Source organism: Oreochromis aureus, linkage group 12, assembly GCF_013358895.1.
Source record: "Oreochromis aureus strain Israel breed Guangdong linkage group 12, ZZ_aureus, whole genome shotgun sequence".
In the NCBI taxonomy this organism is placed as follows: domain Eukaryota; kingdom Metazoa; phylum Chordata; class Actinopteri; order Cichliformes; family Cichlidae; genus Oreochromis; species Oreochromis aureus.
This window is the reverse complement of record NC_052953.1, coordinates 8,020,837-8,038,209: the sequence shown is the minus strand read 5'-3', so window position 1 is coordinate 8,038,209 and position 17,373 is coordinate 8,020,837. Positions and strand designations below refer to the sequence as shown.

General features: G+C 38.1%; 1 protein-coding gene across 2 annotated transcripts; it reads right to left on the bottom strand.

Moving 5' to 3' along the window:
- Positions 1-150: 150 nt before the first annotated feature.
- vsig10 (V-set and immunoglobulin domain containing 10) lies at positions 151-15,551 on the bottom strand. 2 transcript variants are annotated; one of them, XM_031746972.2, is made up of 9 exons: positions 15,171-15,551; positions 14,786-15,091; positions 11,912-12,217; positions 8,629-8,880; positions 4,206-4,490; positions 3,856-3,972; positions 3,673-3,682; positions 2,279-2,421; positions 151-2,192 (listed from the first exon to the last, which is right to left on the bottom strand). In XM_031746972.2, exons 1-9 carry the CDS (start codon positions 15,220-15,222, stop codon positions 2,098-2,100), a joined length of 1,566 nt encoding a protein of 521 aa, XP_031602832.1. In that variant the 5' UTR covers positions 15,223-15,551; the 3' UTR covers positions 151-2,097. The 2 variants fall into 2 exon arrangements, with proteins under 2 accessions (XP_031602832.1, XP_031602839.1); XM_031746979.2 differs by having other exon boundaries at positions 3,856-3,969.
- Positions 15,552-17,373: the final 1,822 nt, after the last annotated feature.

The following is a 17,373-nucleotide window of genomic DNA, read 5'->3' as shown; positions in this document are numbered from 1 at the left end:
AGTGGGGTCTCTCTCTTACACACACATACACACACACACACACTGACACGCCCCTATTATGATAGTGGAAAATACCCTGGTACCTTTGGTCAACTGTTTGGGTTGAAGTTCACATTTAATATGAAATTTTGTCACTAAAATATTCATAAACAATATTTAGCTTTTTATTTGAATCAGCACAACAGAAAATGTGCAAAACTACAAAGTGAAAATCCTGTGAAAACTAAGCCTTCAGGTGAAGTTTATTTACAAGCTTTGCTCTCTTGCATCATGCATGATTACTTTTGGCCTACTGTACTTTGGCCTACTGTACTTTACTCGCTTGTTTTTTCTTCTTCTTCTAGCTATATTGGAGAATGTTATCATTATTAGTTGAGATTACACTGAATAATTTCGACTTTTTAAAGACAAAATTGTTCAAACTGAATTACAGGGAATGAGTATTGATCTATTAACAACAGAGACTTCTATATTTGTGAATTCATTTGTGTCATTGAGAAATACAACTTGGGGGTTATTTCTTGTTCATGTAGGTTGTGTTTTATATATCAATATTTATTATAATATGAAACAAATGGGAGGGTGTAAATAACCATTCTTTTTGAAAATGAGTCTCTTTAGTATACAGTGATCGCCTTTGGGTGTTTAAGTGCAAAAATCTTTAAAGTAAGATTTTTGCACCCAAATTTTATATTGGAGTAAAATGTTTCTTGCTGATATAGAGGAGTACAGTAATGTAACATTTCTGTAAACGTACACAAATATTCACAAAATATTTGCTTTGCTATTTTTGTCCTTTATTTCCCCTTTTGGTTCTGTCCTGCAAATCAAGTATCAAATATCTTTACAAGAACAAACAAACAAAAAAAAAAAAAAAACCTTTCAGAACAACTTTCTATACAAAGTGCATGAAAACAGTTTAAATACCTGATGATCCGTAACTTTCAATAATGTTAATCTTTTTTTTTTTTTTTTTTTTTTTTTTTTTTTTTATACATGTTCATTTCATGTCGCGTTGTCTCCTATTGTTTTTCGAACCGGTAAATTCTTCTTTATTTGGTGTCCAAATAATGTGTGTGACTATTAAGGTTTGTTTTAATGTAAAAGAACAATATACAATCTTGGTGTGATCATAGCCATAGAATTACATTACATTACAGCTGCCTCAAAAGCAGTGAAAAAGTCTCTGTACTGTGTACACATCATCTTAAATATGTACCATGAATTATTAATATATCAGAGCACCCATTTCCAGACAGTTACGTGTGAGGCTGGATCTCCTTTTAACAACCTAATGCATTATTAAAGCCTGCAGACCGTTTGGATTTAAAGTGCCATTCAAATGATCCATCTGTCTCCTTTAAAAGAAACAACAGCATTACATTTTTTATAGGGAATATTTACATTTGATACAGTGGCAGAGCCATAAAACTGATTGATTTTGATGGTTTTACACAGTGAATTATTTTTACTATTAATTATCCAGTAAAATCTTCTTTATAAAAACTGAGAAGGTGGATGAGAGACTCAATTGTACTTTTGCATTAAAAGGACACCAATAATCATTTCTAATAATATTGAATAATTTTGTGTAAATCAACAAATTTTTTGTCAAACCCTTTAGAGTTTTTAATTTTAGTTTTCCCTCTCACATAGATCTCATGTAAATATTTTTGAGTGAGTCAAGTTTGTTTCACACGTAGCATAAATCCCAGATGAGTGACGAACTGACTCTGCTGCATTTTTAAAAAAAATAGTTCTGCAGCAGAGTTGAATTCTAGACCGAGATAGTCAAAGGTCACATATATTGGTCTGCATACTGTACATAGTGAAGACCTTTAAAAATACAAAACTCATAAAAACATGCAAAGAATATTTGTTCAAACACATTCACTGTATTACATTTATTTATTTTTACATACTGTATAAACAAAAATCAATCATAAAATAAATTTACAAAAATTTAGAATCTTAAAAAGAAAAAAAAAAAAATAGAAAGGAAGGACAAAAAGGTTTCTGCCACCGATTCTGTTCACATTCTCTTCAGGAGTAAATTTACCTAAAACTAAACATTGCTCTAAAAAAAATCCCCAATACCTAAAATTCTACAAGTTCCACTGGCTCTTCCGTCTGTACGGTATCCTCCTGCTGCTGTGGACTTGTGTCAGCAGTTTCTGCATCCTCGTGATCACCTGAATGAAAGAGGGACGTTTTTATATTACAAAATATTTTTACACTGAAATGAGAAAACGTATAAATTGCCGTGATTAAGTCCTACTCGATGGGATTCGATGTATCTGCACAAGTGTTGTGTGATGTCCGTTGGTTATTGGAGGCAGCCGGGGAACTGCATCTTGGAAGACTTGTTCGTCATCCGACTCCACCAGACTCAGCACGTCTCCGCCGTCGTCATCCACTTGCCTGCAGAGGTGAGAATAGTATGACACAGGGGCGCACGTGCAGCCTAAATCTTTAAAACTGATCTTCGCTGAGTATTAGTTAGACAGTTTTGTTCAGTCCACATTCCAGAGATGACTTTGACCAAAACCAAAGACACCATTTTGGAGTTTTTGGCCACTAAAAGTGCTTTGGAGAAATGTGTTTAATGTGAATGACCATCATAAAGACCACAAGCTAAAATTCTTCAGTTCAGCAAATTAAGTTTTATATGTGCTAGTGCTCCAACTAAACAACTATGATAATTTAGCTGAAGAACTTGTTTTACGCAGTTCTGCCATGTAAGGTGAAGAGTTTTAAAGAAGCGTTTTCTTTTTAAATAAGGTGGCGCCAGAAGCAGAGCACACTTTCAATCACAAAACTGGAGTTTGACCCCCTCTGTGCAAGCTAAAATGTGTGGGCAGACATCAGTGACAGCAAAAATCAGTTAGAAGCTGTATGAAATGGAGCAGCTGCAGTAGAGGTGAGTTGCAAAGCAGCTTGTAAAAGCAGCAGCAAGTGTGTGCAGGCTGAGCATGGTATCAAGATATCGTCTACCGCTCAGAGGTGGAATTACTCTTAAGGGTGCTGAAGATGTATAGATGGTAGGATTTACTTTTTGTGCTTTCTCTGAGATTCTTCCATATTTGTAAAAGCACAAATGCTCATAATTTTAGGTTTCTTGTATTCTAACTTAAAAAGAAAATAATGGCAAGATTTTTAATAGATACATCTATGGTATCAACTTCAAAATCCTACATCACCTCGTGCTCGAGTTATTACAATCACAAGATTGACCTCTGACCCTGACCTGAGAATGAGGTCACTGAGATTGGAACTTGTCTGAAATTTTTAGTAGATACACCTATGGTATGAACTTGACGCTCCTATTTCGCGTCGTTCTCGAGTTATCACATCCATAAACTTGGGAGTTCAAATCACCTGCCCACCTTCCCATCGGGCGGTGTGACCACAACACCCCATCTGCCTTTTACAGCCGAGGGGTAAAAAGAACTACTAGAAAATAATGGTACTACTTGATAAATTAGCATACAGTATGAAAAAAGTTTCAAAGGGCTATGAAAGTGCGTGACTTGCTTTTAAACGGAAAAACCCCCCCAATGCATTTCAAATGCAACACAGATGTGCATAAAGTACTTTAACTCAATCTATATGGACTGAGCAACTAAAGTAAGCATTTAGTATCTATGACATAAGCAAATATGAAATACTCACCCAAAGCCACCTATTGACACAAAAACACAAACACAAAGAATGGCATCAGTATTAGTGGATTTTCATGTTTTATACAGTTCCTGTGAATTTAAAATGCAGATACAGCATGTGGAGTGTTATGTGATCAGAGGCTGACGCTATTATTGATGCAATTTTATTTATGAAAAGAGAAAAAAAAATTACCCAGGCAAATCCGGTCTCTGCTGTTGTAGACAACTTTGGCTATGATGACAGCTGACCCTACAATCAGTGCTGCTATAAATATGCCGATGACCACTCCTGTGTACGCGGAAGAGGCTGCTGAAACCAAAAAAGGCAACAGAAGTTATGAAGTACAAAAAAGGGTGGAGCAGCAGGTTTATCTGGATTCCAGAGGTGGAGTCAACACCTGTGGTGACTAGCATGCTGTTTACGCCTCTGCTTAATGTCTAGTTGTTATCTCACGCAGACATTGAAAAAAATGCAAAGACATGCAAATGATCTATTCTGTAAAGTCACTCATGCCAGGATATTCCTCTTATTCAAAACTCAACTCTTCACAGTGAGCTCCACTTCCAGCTCGCGTAGTCCGAGTGGGTTCTCACTGTGGCAGAAATAGAAGCCTTCGTCCTCCTTAGTGACGTTTACTATGGTCAGCTTGAAGACCGGGCCTTCCAGAGACAGGATGTATTTTGATCCAGATTCAATGTAGTCCTGCTGTACACCCTTTCTCCATGTGGTGATTGCAGGGGGCTTGGACGTGGTCTCAGTGCATGTAAGTGTTACGTTGCTCGCCTCCAGAGTAGAGACCAATGGTTCGCCTTCGGGGAAGGGAAGCTCTGACAGAGTGAGAGAGGAGGGAAAAATAAATAAATCAGGTACTTTATCATTTCAGTCAGATATTTTAAAAAAAAGTCAAATGTATCTACATTTAAAAAACTTGATTTATGTGGGATATAAAGCATTTGAGGAATCTTACTTGAAAAGTATTTGCCCTACTCCCAAGTTCCTATTTTTTGCACATTTGTCACACTTAAATGTTTCAGATCATCAAACAAGTTTTGATATTAGACAAAGATAACCCAAACAAACAAACAAAAAGTGCAGTTGTTAAATAATTATTTCATTTATTAAGAGGAAGAAAAAATATCCAAGCCGACTTGGCCTATGTGAAATAGTAATCGCTCCCCAAACCTAACTGTTTGTACTACCCTTGGATGCAAGAACTGTAACTGATTGCATTGCGGCATTGCTGTGGAGGAATTTTGGCCCACTCTCCTTTCCAGAATAGTTTTAATTGAGCCACATCGAGCATGAACGGCCTTTTTAAGGTCTTGCCAAAGCATCTCAATTTGATTTAAGTCCAAAAACCTTCATTTTGCCTTTACTGAACCATTCAGAGATGGACTTGCTGGTGTGTTTCACATCATTTTCCTGCTGCATAATCAGAGTACGCTTGAACTTCAGTGTACGACCCAAGGCTGGACATTCTTCACGATTTTCTGGTAGCAGAATTCATGCTTCCATTAATTACAGCAAGTTGTCTACCCACTGAAGCAGCATTGCACTACCATCACTACGTTTGACTGCAGGTACGACGTCCTTTATATGAATGCAAGATGTAACGGGACACAAGCCTTGCAGAAAGTTAACCTTTTGTCTCATCAGTCCACAGAATATTTCTTTCTCTTTCTTATTGTTGAATCATGAACACCTCTGCTGAACCCAAGTGAGGCGAGTGAGGCTTGTAGTTCTTTAGATGTTGTTCTGTGTTATTTTGTAACTTCCCGTTGAGTCATCAGTGTGTTCTTTGAGTAATTTTGGTATACCAGCCACTCCTGGGAAAGGTTCACCACTCTTCCAAGTTTTCTCCATTTGCGCTTAATAGCTCTAACTGTGGTTCACCGGACTCCCAAAGCCTTAGAAATAGCTCTGTAACCCTTTCCAGACTTTCAATAACTTTGTTTTTCATCTGTTCTTGAGTTTCTTTGGATCATGACATGATGTGTTGCTCTTTGAGATCTTTTAGTCTACTTTACTATGTCAGACAGGCTCTGTTTTGGTGATTTAGGTCTGGCAGTAATGAGGAATGGTTGTGTAATGAAATTGAACTCAGCTTCCCCCCCCCCCCAAAAAAAATGTGGTTAAGTTAATTTGTGATTTAACAACTTCTTCACAATAGCCAGGTACTTTGGATAGCTTTTTAGCTTCATCCTTGAGTTATCACATTCACAAACTTGGGTGTCCAAATTACCCAAGTTTTACAGCCGAGCAGTGAAAGCGACACTTTGTATTTATCTGGGTTTCTGATCTGAAACATGTAAGTGTGACAAGTATGCAAAAAAAGAAGAAGAAAAATCAAGAGGGGACAAATATTTCTTAGCAGAAAACGCAAAGCTGTGGCCAGGAAACACTTCAGCACAACATTAAGACTGTAAATGAAAATGAAGACCAAAAACCAGGCCTGACCACACTTAAAAACAAAATGCAGATTTCAGCTCTCTAATTAACCCCTTACTTTCAAAACTAACATTTTGTGGTTTACTGAGGTTTGAGCCAATATCGATAAATAAACACTGGAAATAAGCTGTCTTCTTGTAGAAACCTTACATATACTGTACAGACATGAGTGCTGTTGACCTTCTGGTCTTCTTATCTAACTCTTAGCAAGAGAGCAAAAGAGCAGAAGATCATACTGATCATATGTTTTCAGTGAAAAAAAAAAAATGCTGCTTAAAAAAACAAACAAAAAAACAAAAAAACAAAAAAAAAAACCCCTGATAAATTAACCCAATATGTTTGGGGGGTTTTGGTCTGTTATGAAGACCAAACAATCCCTTTCTATGAGTCATGCTGGCTGATGAGGACAAAACTACACCAAAATACCTTGCTACATGGCTTAGCTCAGAAGTGGAATTTTATAGCTTCTTCTTCCCCTCTGGTGACAGTTTTGGTACTGCAATAATATCACTGTGTTGTTTTCATGCAAAAGCCCAAGGTTTGTTTTTATTTTGGATGAATTCCAACTTCAAAATAAATGTCTTTTCAGTATTTTGACACTTTTCCACACCTTTTTTGTTTTTAAATTTTAGTTTTTTTTTATTTTAAAAACGCTGATATCTGCTATTTGATATATCAACCAATCACTCCGGCTCTAAACCTGACACTGTTCATACTTTTTCATGACGTCCAAACTGGTTGGACTATTGCTTTGTTTCTCCAGTAAATATCAATTGCAATTTGTAAATAAATAAGAATATTTTGGAATTTTACTCAATTTGTTTGACAAAATGTCATTTTTGTTCAGTGTTTCTGATTCACAGAAGAAGGCTGATAAGAGAACAGCAACTCACATCCTGCTGCATCAACTCATTGTTTGAATAAGGCATTCATGTGATGATAACCTTTACACAACTGGGTGACTCACTAACTGCCCACATGCCCTGCGTTGTGTTCTCATGAGCACACTGCTAAGTGTTACTCTTGTCAGGGCTGGAAAGCTAAATCGAATAAATATTATGGTACTTCATATGAATGTTAAAAACAATACTCAATAATTAGGATTAGTCCTAATGAAGTTACTTTTACATTTATGACGAATATGGCAATGTTAGCCATATTTCTGGAGTAATGCTAAACATAATCAGTTTTCCTGGGTTGTGACTCAAAATTGGTTCCCCTTTTTACACATTGTGACCAGAAATCTTTGACCTGTTGGCTTCAAGGGAGGGTGCCATCATTCTCTAAGTAAAATATGCATTGCTCACATAGTTCCTACTCCTGCAGCACATATTTTTCTCACATACGTCACATAATATCTGGTCATGCGGATGGTTTCAGTTTACTGTGACGTTTTTACAGAAACTCTGTCCCTGAAGGAAAAACTGTATGTTAGACAAAAGTGACATTGTGTGCGTTATCTTCTAAGACTTTTTTCACACACTCTTATTTGGAAAATATTAAATTATAGGTAATGTTCCTGTTAAGAACCATGTAATTTTATAGGGCTGTACCATAGAGCTGTTTCATCAGATTTAATTGGATTTTTAAACAGAAAGATCATCTGACAAAATACCCACAATGCAATTTGCATTTTGCAATTTTTAAAAACCGAAAACTTGAGACAAAATAATCTGGGTGTAGATCTGCACTAATTTGTTTTTTGTTTTTAATTTGAGGAGTCTGTGGTGGCCAGTGCCATCCACTGGTGTGCTGGGGCAGCAGAGGGTGGTGTACACCAACAGGCTCACACTGATCTGGAAGGCTGGTGACGTTGTGGGTGTGGAGCTTCACTCTGTGAAGTCAGTGTGAGGATGGTGTTCAAGTTATGGACGAATCCTATGAGTAATCAGTGATTACAGACCGATGCCTGAATTATTTTCACATGTCATCATCTAGTAAATGTTGCACGTGATATTGTTTAACTTTTATTTTGCTTTGAGTGTATATTTTTGAATATTACAGTGTTTATTTATTTAGTTTTATTTGCACTTTTCTGTTTCATAGTTTTCGTTCTTCCTCCAAAGGGAGAGAGAGTATGTAATTGATTCTATTTGTTTGTCTGTCTGTTTATTAGCATTATAGTGTCCACAGTTTTCAAGCTACCATGTTGAAATTTTGTGTGATGGTAGACACCAGTAACACCTTGAGCTGATTTGATTTTGGCGTAAATTGGGTCAAGCTCAAGGTCAAGGTCACACCCTTTGTGCTCTCCAAGTGGCCTTTTTTTATTGTCACAAAGTAACTTCCTCCCTGGGAATAATAAACTATTGTGATTCTGAGTAATCAAATATACTACCTGCACAGAAGCTCAACCCTTGACATAAATGTAATGTCAGCACTATAAACAGTGATTGACAGCAGCGAGTGTCAGTGTGGCTCTGTGGCTTCTTAAGTCAAAAGTAAAAGTACATTAAAGATTCAGCGGTTGCACATCTCAGGATCATTAAGAGGCTCATTTCCCTACAACAAGCTTACTGAGGGTAAACGAACACGACTTCTCTTTTTCTGGGCCGAGGTGCTGGTCCTGGGCTGTGCAGTTCACGGTCTGCCCGTCTGACAGCGTGGAGCGGCTCATCGTAACATTGAGGCTGTCCGCCACCTGGAATGGTCCCATATCCCAACGTAGCTTTGGGGTGGGATAAACTTCCAACCAAGTGCAGGTGAACTGGACTAGAGAGGTGTTCTGTGTCAGAGTCCATTTACACTCAGGGTGTCTGTCTGAGACATCTAATTAGGAGAAAAATAAATAAAAGCATCAGTAATGAGCTTAAACAAAAAAAAGAAAAAAGCAAGAAATCAACTGTGCAGTATGAATGCTGTCATTTAAATATTTCGCCTTCACTCCTGTATGGTCAGGAAAGGATATTCAGATCATTTCAGTTCCATTTTATTTATATAGAGCCAAATCACAATAACAGCCACCTCAAGCTGCTTAAAGCAAAACTCATTAAGAGCAAATTTTAACAAAGATTTTTCTGTTAAACCTTTACCTAAGTGTTTTTGTTTTAAGGTTTTGTTTACTAAAAATATTTTTGTTACACATGACAATAATACATACATCTCTTAAGAATTCCCTCACATTAGGTTTGCCTTGTTTTCCTTAACAAAAGCTGCACTTGAGCTTCACGAGCACGTTATCAAAGTCCAAAGATGTCGGGAATGTTATGCCAGGAATGCTTGGCTTAATCAGGCTTCAAGATCCCCCATAAAGGGTTAATCATAGGTCACTGCGTGGTACGTCTATGCCAGTTAGCGTTCTTTGATGTTCAAATCGTTTTTGAAAAGCTTTGAGGTGTTAGCACAAAGTGTTAGCTTGTTTCTGCTCTGAAAAGCTGCTTTAGAGACTACAAGCTATCAAGTTCTGCACTTGTGATGCTCTTCTATCATTCAGTTAACACGTTTTTGCACATTGATCGTTTGATCATGTGCTCACTTTTGGTCTGTCTGATCCTGTTACAGATTCTGTAAAGTGTTTAGAGTGCCATTGCACATTCAATCTATCCATGATTTTGTACTAAAAGAGCTTATCTTTACTTAGAATAACAATTTAACTTTTGATACTTCACTCTTATGTCTGGGGTTGATCTAGGGTCAACCAAAACAACGGACAGTGCACGAGATAGGGAATAGAGAGACTGGCACGGTGGAGTGGGTAAAAACGAGGGTTGGGGGGGGATGTGATAGAAGGAGTGACAGGGAAGATTTACAAGATAATAGTAAGACTCGATGTGATGTATGGTTTGGAGATAGTGGCTCTAACAAAAAGACTGGACATCGAGCTGGAGGTGGCAGAGTTGTTGAGAGTGACCAGGAGGAACAGGATTAGAAAGGAGTACATCAGACATCCCAGGTTGAGCAGTTTGGACACAGCGTTAGAGAGGCAAGGCTGAGACAGTTTGGATATCTGCCCAAGAATGAGAACAGATATACTGGATAAAGGATGTTTAAGATGGAGCTGCCAGACAGGAGGATAATAGGAAGAAAACAGAGGAGATTCATGCAAGTAGTGAAAGAGGACATGCAGAGAGTTGGTGTGACAGAGGAGAATGCTAGAGATGGGATAAGATGGAAGTAGACCCCTAAAGGGAGCAGCTGAATAAAGAAGAAACCAATTTCTGATGCCAAATTTTCCACTAATTACTAAATGTTCTGGTGAAATTTAAAGCACCTGAGTGGCCGTTCCTCCCTGAGCCTGCTTCTGCTGGAGGTTTCTTCCTGTCACCAGGGAGTTTTTCCTTCCCACTGTGACCAAAGTTCTTGCTCATAGGTGGTCACATGATTGTTGGGGTTTTCTCTGTATTTTTGTAGGGACATTACTTTACAATATAAAGCACCTTGAGGCATCTTTTGTTGTGATTTGACACTATATAATGAATTGAACTGAAGTGAATTGAAACTTCAGTTGTTTCATTCAGTATTAATTCCAAGTAGGAAGAAGAGAGAAGGCTGTTTGAGTTTAGTTATCCTTTGTAACCTTCATATAAAGCAGAGTAAATAATCATTTATTATGATTTCATTAAAGAAAATTTCTTCTTTCAAACACAGCATAAAAACCTGTAAACATTTGCATACTGTCGAGCAAAGACTGAAATAATTTGCTTAAATGGACGTATATTAGTTAACCTCTGTCTCTGCTGTCCAAACATTTACATAACAATTGTGCTCAAACAAATTTTAAGAAAATACTGGAACTGTAAAACAAAGTGTTACCTGATATATAAAACAAGCCTATTATTTCCAAACATTCAGTAAAAGTGGATTTGATTTTTCCGTGGTGAAAAGCAAGCTACAGGAAGTCAGCGAAAACAGAGAACAAGCTGCGTGCAAACATTTCAGGAAGTAGATTCAATGTATTGTTATCGCAGTGACTCAATAAACCGCCACAGCCTCCTTACCCTGCACATATGGTATTTTTTTTCCTCGTAACGTAAGCGACAAAGATAAAATCATTCCACAGTTACGCCACGGTTAAACATTACAGTTACAGTGTTTGAGTGTAATATTTTCAGTGAGGCCTGGATAGCATGTTTTGACCTTTCCTGGCATTCATTTTCCCTCATCTCAGCTGCTGGTGGGTACTGACTCAGCTTTTTTTCAGCCCATCAAAACATCTCTCAGTATGCATTTTTTGTTCCCTCCACAGACTTGCTTGCCCTCTATCATATTCTCTCTTGTAGCACAGCAAGAGGTTACATGTTTATTTAATGTAGTCACATCATTTAAGAGGGGAAAAGTAGTCTCCACGCCACTCCGAACTGGACTGGATTATCTTTTAATGCTCAGCTAGCAGTTTTACCGATAAAACTGTGAATAACTAAATATTTTATTCAGCTTTTCTGTCCAGGAATGTCTGTGCAAACATTTCCACATGCCTACAGTTTTGTAGCTTACTGACTAACATTCATTATAAACCTAAAACACTCAGTTTCTTTTTGTGGGTTCGACCTCAAGTTGTACTTGAAGAGCCATTTAGTTTTAGTAGGCATGCTAAAGTGAAGGATGTGTTTTTTAAATGAAAAGGGGAGAGTGCATAAACAGTAGGTGTGTTTATATGAAAATGATCACATTAATATCAGCACTAAAACTCAGGCCCGCATGTCAACAAACTTAAAGCTATACAGTACTCAGCCCTGCTGCTTTTCTTTGCCATTAAACCAAAGCTCAGTCTTTGATTCAAACATACATAAACATACATAAAATCCCACTTTACACTGTCAAGCTTACAGTCACAGCAGAGCATCCTGTCCATGATACTTACAGTACACTAGCAGCTCCGTGCTACTGTTGACTGTCACATTTGAAACAGGGTTGTGGGCCCTGCAGCTGTAAAATCCTTGAGCGCTGGGCTGAATGTCCTGTATCGTGAATTCCAGGGACGATCCAGAGCCAGAAACCAGCGAGTCGTTGCTTGACGAATCACCTCTGAAGGCCCAGGTCAGGTGCTGAGACGAGTAGGAGGAGCTGGAGCACCTTAAAGTAACGGATGAACCCCGATAGGTGAAAAGGGTCCTATTGGACAGTGCAGTGGCAGGACTGATGGATGTAGACACATTTTCTGGTCCACCTGAGAGAAATGCATACAGTGCGTTAAAACTTCGTGTAACCTCACTCAGAGTAACTTCTGAATTTATGAGATAACTTTAAGAACTTATTACTGATCAGTAAATACTGTAAGCAACTTTAAAGTTATGTTTGTTGAGGAAAATATAAAATATAAAGTGTCATAATGAACCAATAAAAGCAAGAAAAACACATTCAGTGGATGTGATCTGATAGTCACCAAAATATAGGCCATAGGTTGTCTTTGGCATATAAAACAAAAATACTCTTAAGCTAATTTCAGGTTTATTTTGATCTGAGTCATTCTGTAGCACATTTACTTTGATGTTTCAGGCTAACGTCCCGCTGTAGATGCAGACACCTTGAAATTATCCTGCAAGATTCCTTGATAAACAAATTTTGCCCACCAAAACTATTCAGGAGAGAAGCAGCAAAAACCAAACACAATGCTCTTTCAATCACACTTCACCTTTTGGATGATGCCCACTCTTGGGCACCAGCATGAAAGTGGTTGTTCTTTCTGAATAATTGAGCTTCACTTTGTTCACAAAACATTTTCCCGGCAGAAGAGTGGAGTGTCAAGGTTCTCTTTACCAAACTTGTCCCACAGTGGTTTCATTTGGTATTAGAAAGAAAACCTTCTACTCTTAGCCTAGAGCAGTACAGTTTAAATGTGGATTTTAGGTTTGCAATCAATTATGAAAACCAGAAAGTCAAGATAAAACAATGACTGTTACGGTCTGTTTCACACAGAATCTCTTGTACTTTGTGTTACAACTCCACCACACCCCTTGTCTTTAACATTTGTACACACCCATTCCTAAAAGTCCAAACTTACTCCTCATAAGGCTGTGGAAGGAGTGCTTTGTCAGAAAGATATGGAAAAGCAAACAACTCAACAGGTAATCATATTAAATAAACTACATTTGCCAAACTCAGCATGATGACGATTCTCTACCATAATCATGTAGCCTGATGTCCAACCATGATTCTATCTAGGAAACTTCAGAGCACAGATGTTATCTCATTACTAATTAACACTTCAGCTGTTAGTCTCTTTTCTGAATGATGTCGCACTCTTGAAATTTCTAATATATTGACGTGTGATCACAGAACCATCAAATGTTTTGTTGCCAATAGCCAACAGTCTCAAAAGAAACCTGCTGAGAAAAAAAATTGCAAATTAACTGCGAATCAAACGCTGACCTGCCAGAAACCAATCATCCACCACTGTTGTCCATAACTGCAACCTACATAAAGTACCCAGAAGTACAAGGTATTCAGTGTATTCAGGACCAAGAAATATCTCAAGAGAGATTTTTAGAAGTTTTTATGGACCAATGAGATGATGTGTGGCTCTTGATGGACTAGATGAGCAGGCCGCAGCTGGACCAGTAACAGGCGCAAAGCTCCACTTCGAATCAGGCACCAGGAACCTGCAGGTAGGGTACTGGTGTGGGCTGATGTTTTAAAGTTGAGCCAGTTGGATTTTTTTTGTTTGTTTGTTTTGGATGAAAATGGACTCGAAATGAGCACCCAAGCCTACTGCCAGTTTTTAGAAGAAGCTTTCTTCAAGCAGCGATAGAGGAAAAAGTCTGCATTTTTCAAGAAGACTGTGATCAGGTATTGAAGTACTCCACTGAGTGGTTAGCAGATAAAGAGCTTAAAGATCACAGAATGATGACCATTGCCACCTTCTCACCTGATCTACTCCCTATTGCAAACTTGCGACCCTTTCTTAAATGAGTGATTTATGATGAAGGAAAATAGTAGACCTCACTGAACAGTGTCTGGAGGCTGTGGCACAAAAGCTGATCGTCAACCGATCAAGAAACTGACAGACTCCCTGACCGGAAGTCTTATGACTGTTGTTAAAAAGATGGATATATTGGCAAATGATTTTTTTAAATATAAGAAATGTTTTACTTCAGTTCTTTGTTTATCATTCTGATGTTAACAGATGAAAATAAACAAGAGAATTAGGAAAATATATTTAGGTTTGACTTTAACAGATATGATTGATAAAGAGCACTGTAGCTATTCAATAATAAAATTCATCCTGAAAACTACACCTTCCCTAATAAATGTGCACACGGTGTAGCTATACGCTCTTTACAAATAGACCCATCCATCTTCTTAACCTCAAATTCAGGGTCACAGGGGCGCGGGAGCCAGTCTCATTTGTCACTGACCATAAGGCCAGGTACACCCCGGACACATCAGCAGTCAGTGACAGGGCAAACACATGGAGACACACAACCATTCATGTTCACTTACATTCACACCTATGGCTAATTTAGACACACTAAGTAAACAGTATGCATGCCTTAGGACTGTGGAAGGAAGCTAGAGTACTCTGTGAGAAGCATACAGCAAAGTGAAAGCCTGGGAAACTGCACACAGCACATTTAGACCCAGCTATAAAAGTCAGCCGCTGTCGAGAACTGGCCCACATGTTATGTAGATGAACCAGTTCGCATTTGCTAGAATTGTACCAAAGAATTCAGGCAAGCAACACTTACATGACCTCACCACGAAGAGCTCATTATTCAAAATGTGCGCATACACTTACTTGTTACTTGAAGCAGCACACGTGCCAGGAAGGAGCTGTTGTCAGGTAGTGTGGAGTTGCACAGGTAATTCCCCACATCTCCAGGCATCGTCCCGTTGATCTTCAAACTCCCATTAGGGCTCACGATGAAGCGCCGAGTGGGATCTCCGCCTGTAACGATTTCCCGTCCACTTTTGGTCCATCTCGTTACTAACGGTGTTACTTTACCTGCTGTGTAACACGGAAGTACAACGATGTCACCCGGTGAAGCTGACAGGGCCGTTTCGATTGGGACATTACCCGAAACTTCCGCTGTAACGAGATCAGCTGAAAGGAAAAGAAAAAAAAAAAGATTGAAGCGGGGTTTTTACGCTCACCTGTGTTTTCCGAGTCGATTCAAACTCACCTGTTGCAGATATATACAGCTGCAGAAGCGCTAAAGTTGCTACTGCCTTCATGATAACTTTCCTACATTGCCTTCAGAAATGAGTGAACAGTTGCGACTTCTAGGTCAAACCTGTCTGACTAGTCCACCTGCGGGAGCACCTCGGTGACACACAGCAACACACCGGGCACCGGTCTGCCCATTATACACCACAGCACACGGAACCCAGTGTCGGCAGATGACAGCGGTCTGACATGATCCGACTTCTGTCCTTCTCTTAGCCTTCACCAAGATTTGGTAGAGGTGCTCTGTTTACATGAGCATGCCAAGCCGGAAACTTTGCCAGGACAGAAACCACACCCTGAGCTCACCTTCTTAAAGGTACAGTAACACCACAGCCATTTGTTTTACTTTTCTTATCACAGGTAATAAATTAGTTCTTTTTCGTGCCTTTTTTAAAGGTAGAAAAAGAGATTGTAGTCAGAAAGGATGGATGTCAGGCTGTTATTGTAACAAACTGACATTATAAATAGGGCTAAGATAATACTAAAAACATAGATATCACTGATAGATATCATAGATATCAGTTGTCAACCGTTTGTTTGGTTAAAATTCTGTATTTTTAGGAAACAACAATGTATCGATTTCTATTTCTTTCTCTTAAAAATTCAGTTTTCAGTTGTTTTTATCATCTTATTAGGTAATTACTATTTTAAAAATACATCTGTTTTCATGAAATGTTTTTCATAAGCCAAGCCTTTGCATTTATGATGGCCTTTGATTTCATTTTCATTCAATTCCCCGAGTAACTCCACGAGCAACCAAAATGATGCCTCAAACTCCACAAATACACAACAAAGTATGCTTCTCTCTGCATGAATCATCTGAAGGGGGCGAGCTGCCCATGTTGTGTCTTTTCCCAATATTAATAATATTAATAATATGGGGCAGAGTTCATTCTCCTCATGACTATATGGATAAACAAAATTTGTTGGATTTGTGAAAACACTACACAGCCTTAAATACTGGTTTACGGTGGAGATCTTCTTAGTGGTCAAAGGCAAATTTTTATAAATGAAAGCACATCTGTATTAAAACAATCAAACTTTAATGAAAGTGTATTTTGAATAAATCTCTGCAAAATGTTCCTTTTTTCTATCCAACACGAGGAAGTAACTTTCATTATTTCTTTTTGGTTTTGCTTTTGCCTTTAAATTATCTTGACAGACTGCTCCAGCTGGTGGTTCACAGTGGCTATTATATGAAAGTACAGCCATAGTTGGATTTCAGTTGATATACACAAACATCTGTGTACAATACACAGATGTTTGGGCACAAGGCAAAAGGACGTCCCCCTCCCCTTTCATTTACTTTTGATAAATTTAGAAGGTTTTATTTATTTATCTATCTTAAAAAGCTTTAGCTAACATCAAATGTTACAGTATGGCTGCAATTCTCAGTCCTGGGCTCACTGTAACTACTTTATGTGATTACAGTCCCAGATTTTTTATTCTAGGCAGATTGTGGTTCTCAGTAGGACTACTATCTGGTGCAGCTGTAAAGTCACACAGACTAAAATAACAACCTAATTACAATCATGAGCTTGCATAAGGATACTAAAAAAAGTATGGCCTGTAGGAATAGGAGTATTGCCTGTGAAGAAAGGGAGAAAGAGCTTTCACGGGAGTCTTACACATCACAAATCAACACAGTCTAAGCTACAACCATACTCTAACCTAATTTAAAATTGTCTGGAGTCAGAAGGCTAAGCATTTAACATATACTTACTCATTGTTTCAGTGTGTTTAATTTTCATTTTTTTTCTTTTTTCTTTTCATTTATTAAACTCAGTTGATCTGAAATGCACTTTCCTACCCTTTACAACTACTAGGACTGGACTGTCAGACTGTGGTTAAAGTCAAAGCATGCCCTGTTTTTTGTCATTTTCTGCAGGCTGCTAAAATTTTAAGGAGGGCTGACTGTAGGATGTGCTTATTCCTGAAAAGACAAAACAACAACAACAACAAAACAAACAAAAACAAAACATACCCTCCTACCACTACCCATAACTTTAATAATAAGAATCATTTCTTCCTTTTGCTCAGTTGCTCAAGTGTCTTGAGAAAACGTTAACGCCCATTGCTTAAAACAGTGTATAATGTCAACGTTTTAAAGATGGAAAAGTCTGGAAACATTAAGTGTGTTAATGGAGCATGTAAGGTGG

Excerpts from the sequence above, each read along its gene's own strand:
- vsig10 (XM_031746972.2), bottom strand. The coding sequence starts at position 15,222 with ATGAAGGCAGTAGCAACTTTAGCGCTTCTGCAGCTGTATATATCTGCA. Across the intron at positions 15,092-15,170 it reads GCTGTATATATCTGCAACAG|CTGATCTCGTTACAGCGGAA; the intron begins GTGAGTTTGAAT and ends TTTTCCTTTCAG. Across the intron at positions 12,218-14,785 it reads TGTGCTGCTTCAAGTAACAA|GTGGACCAGAAAATGTGTCT; the intron begins GTAAGTGTATGC and ends CATTTCTCTCAG.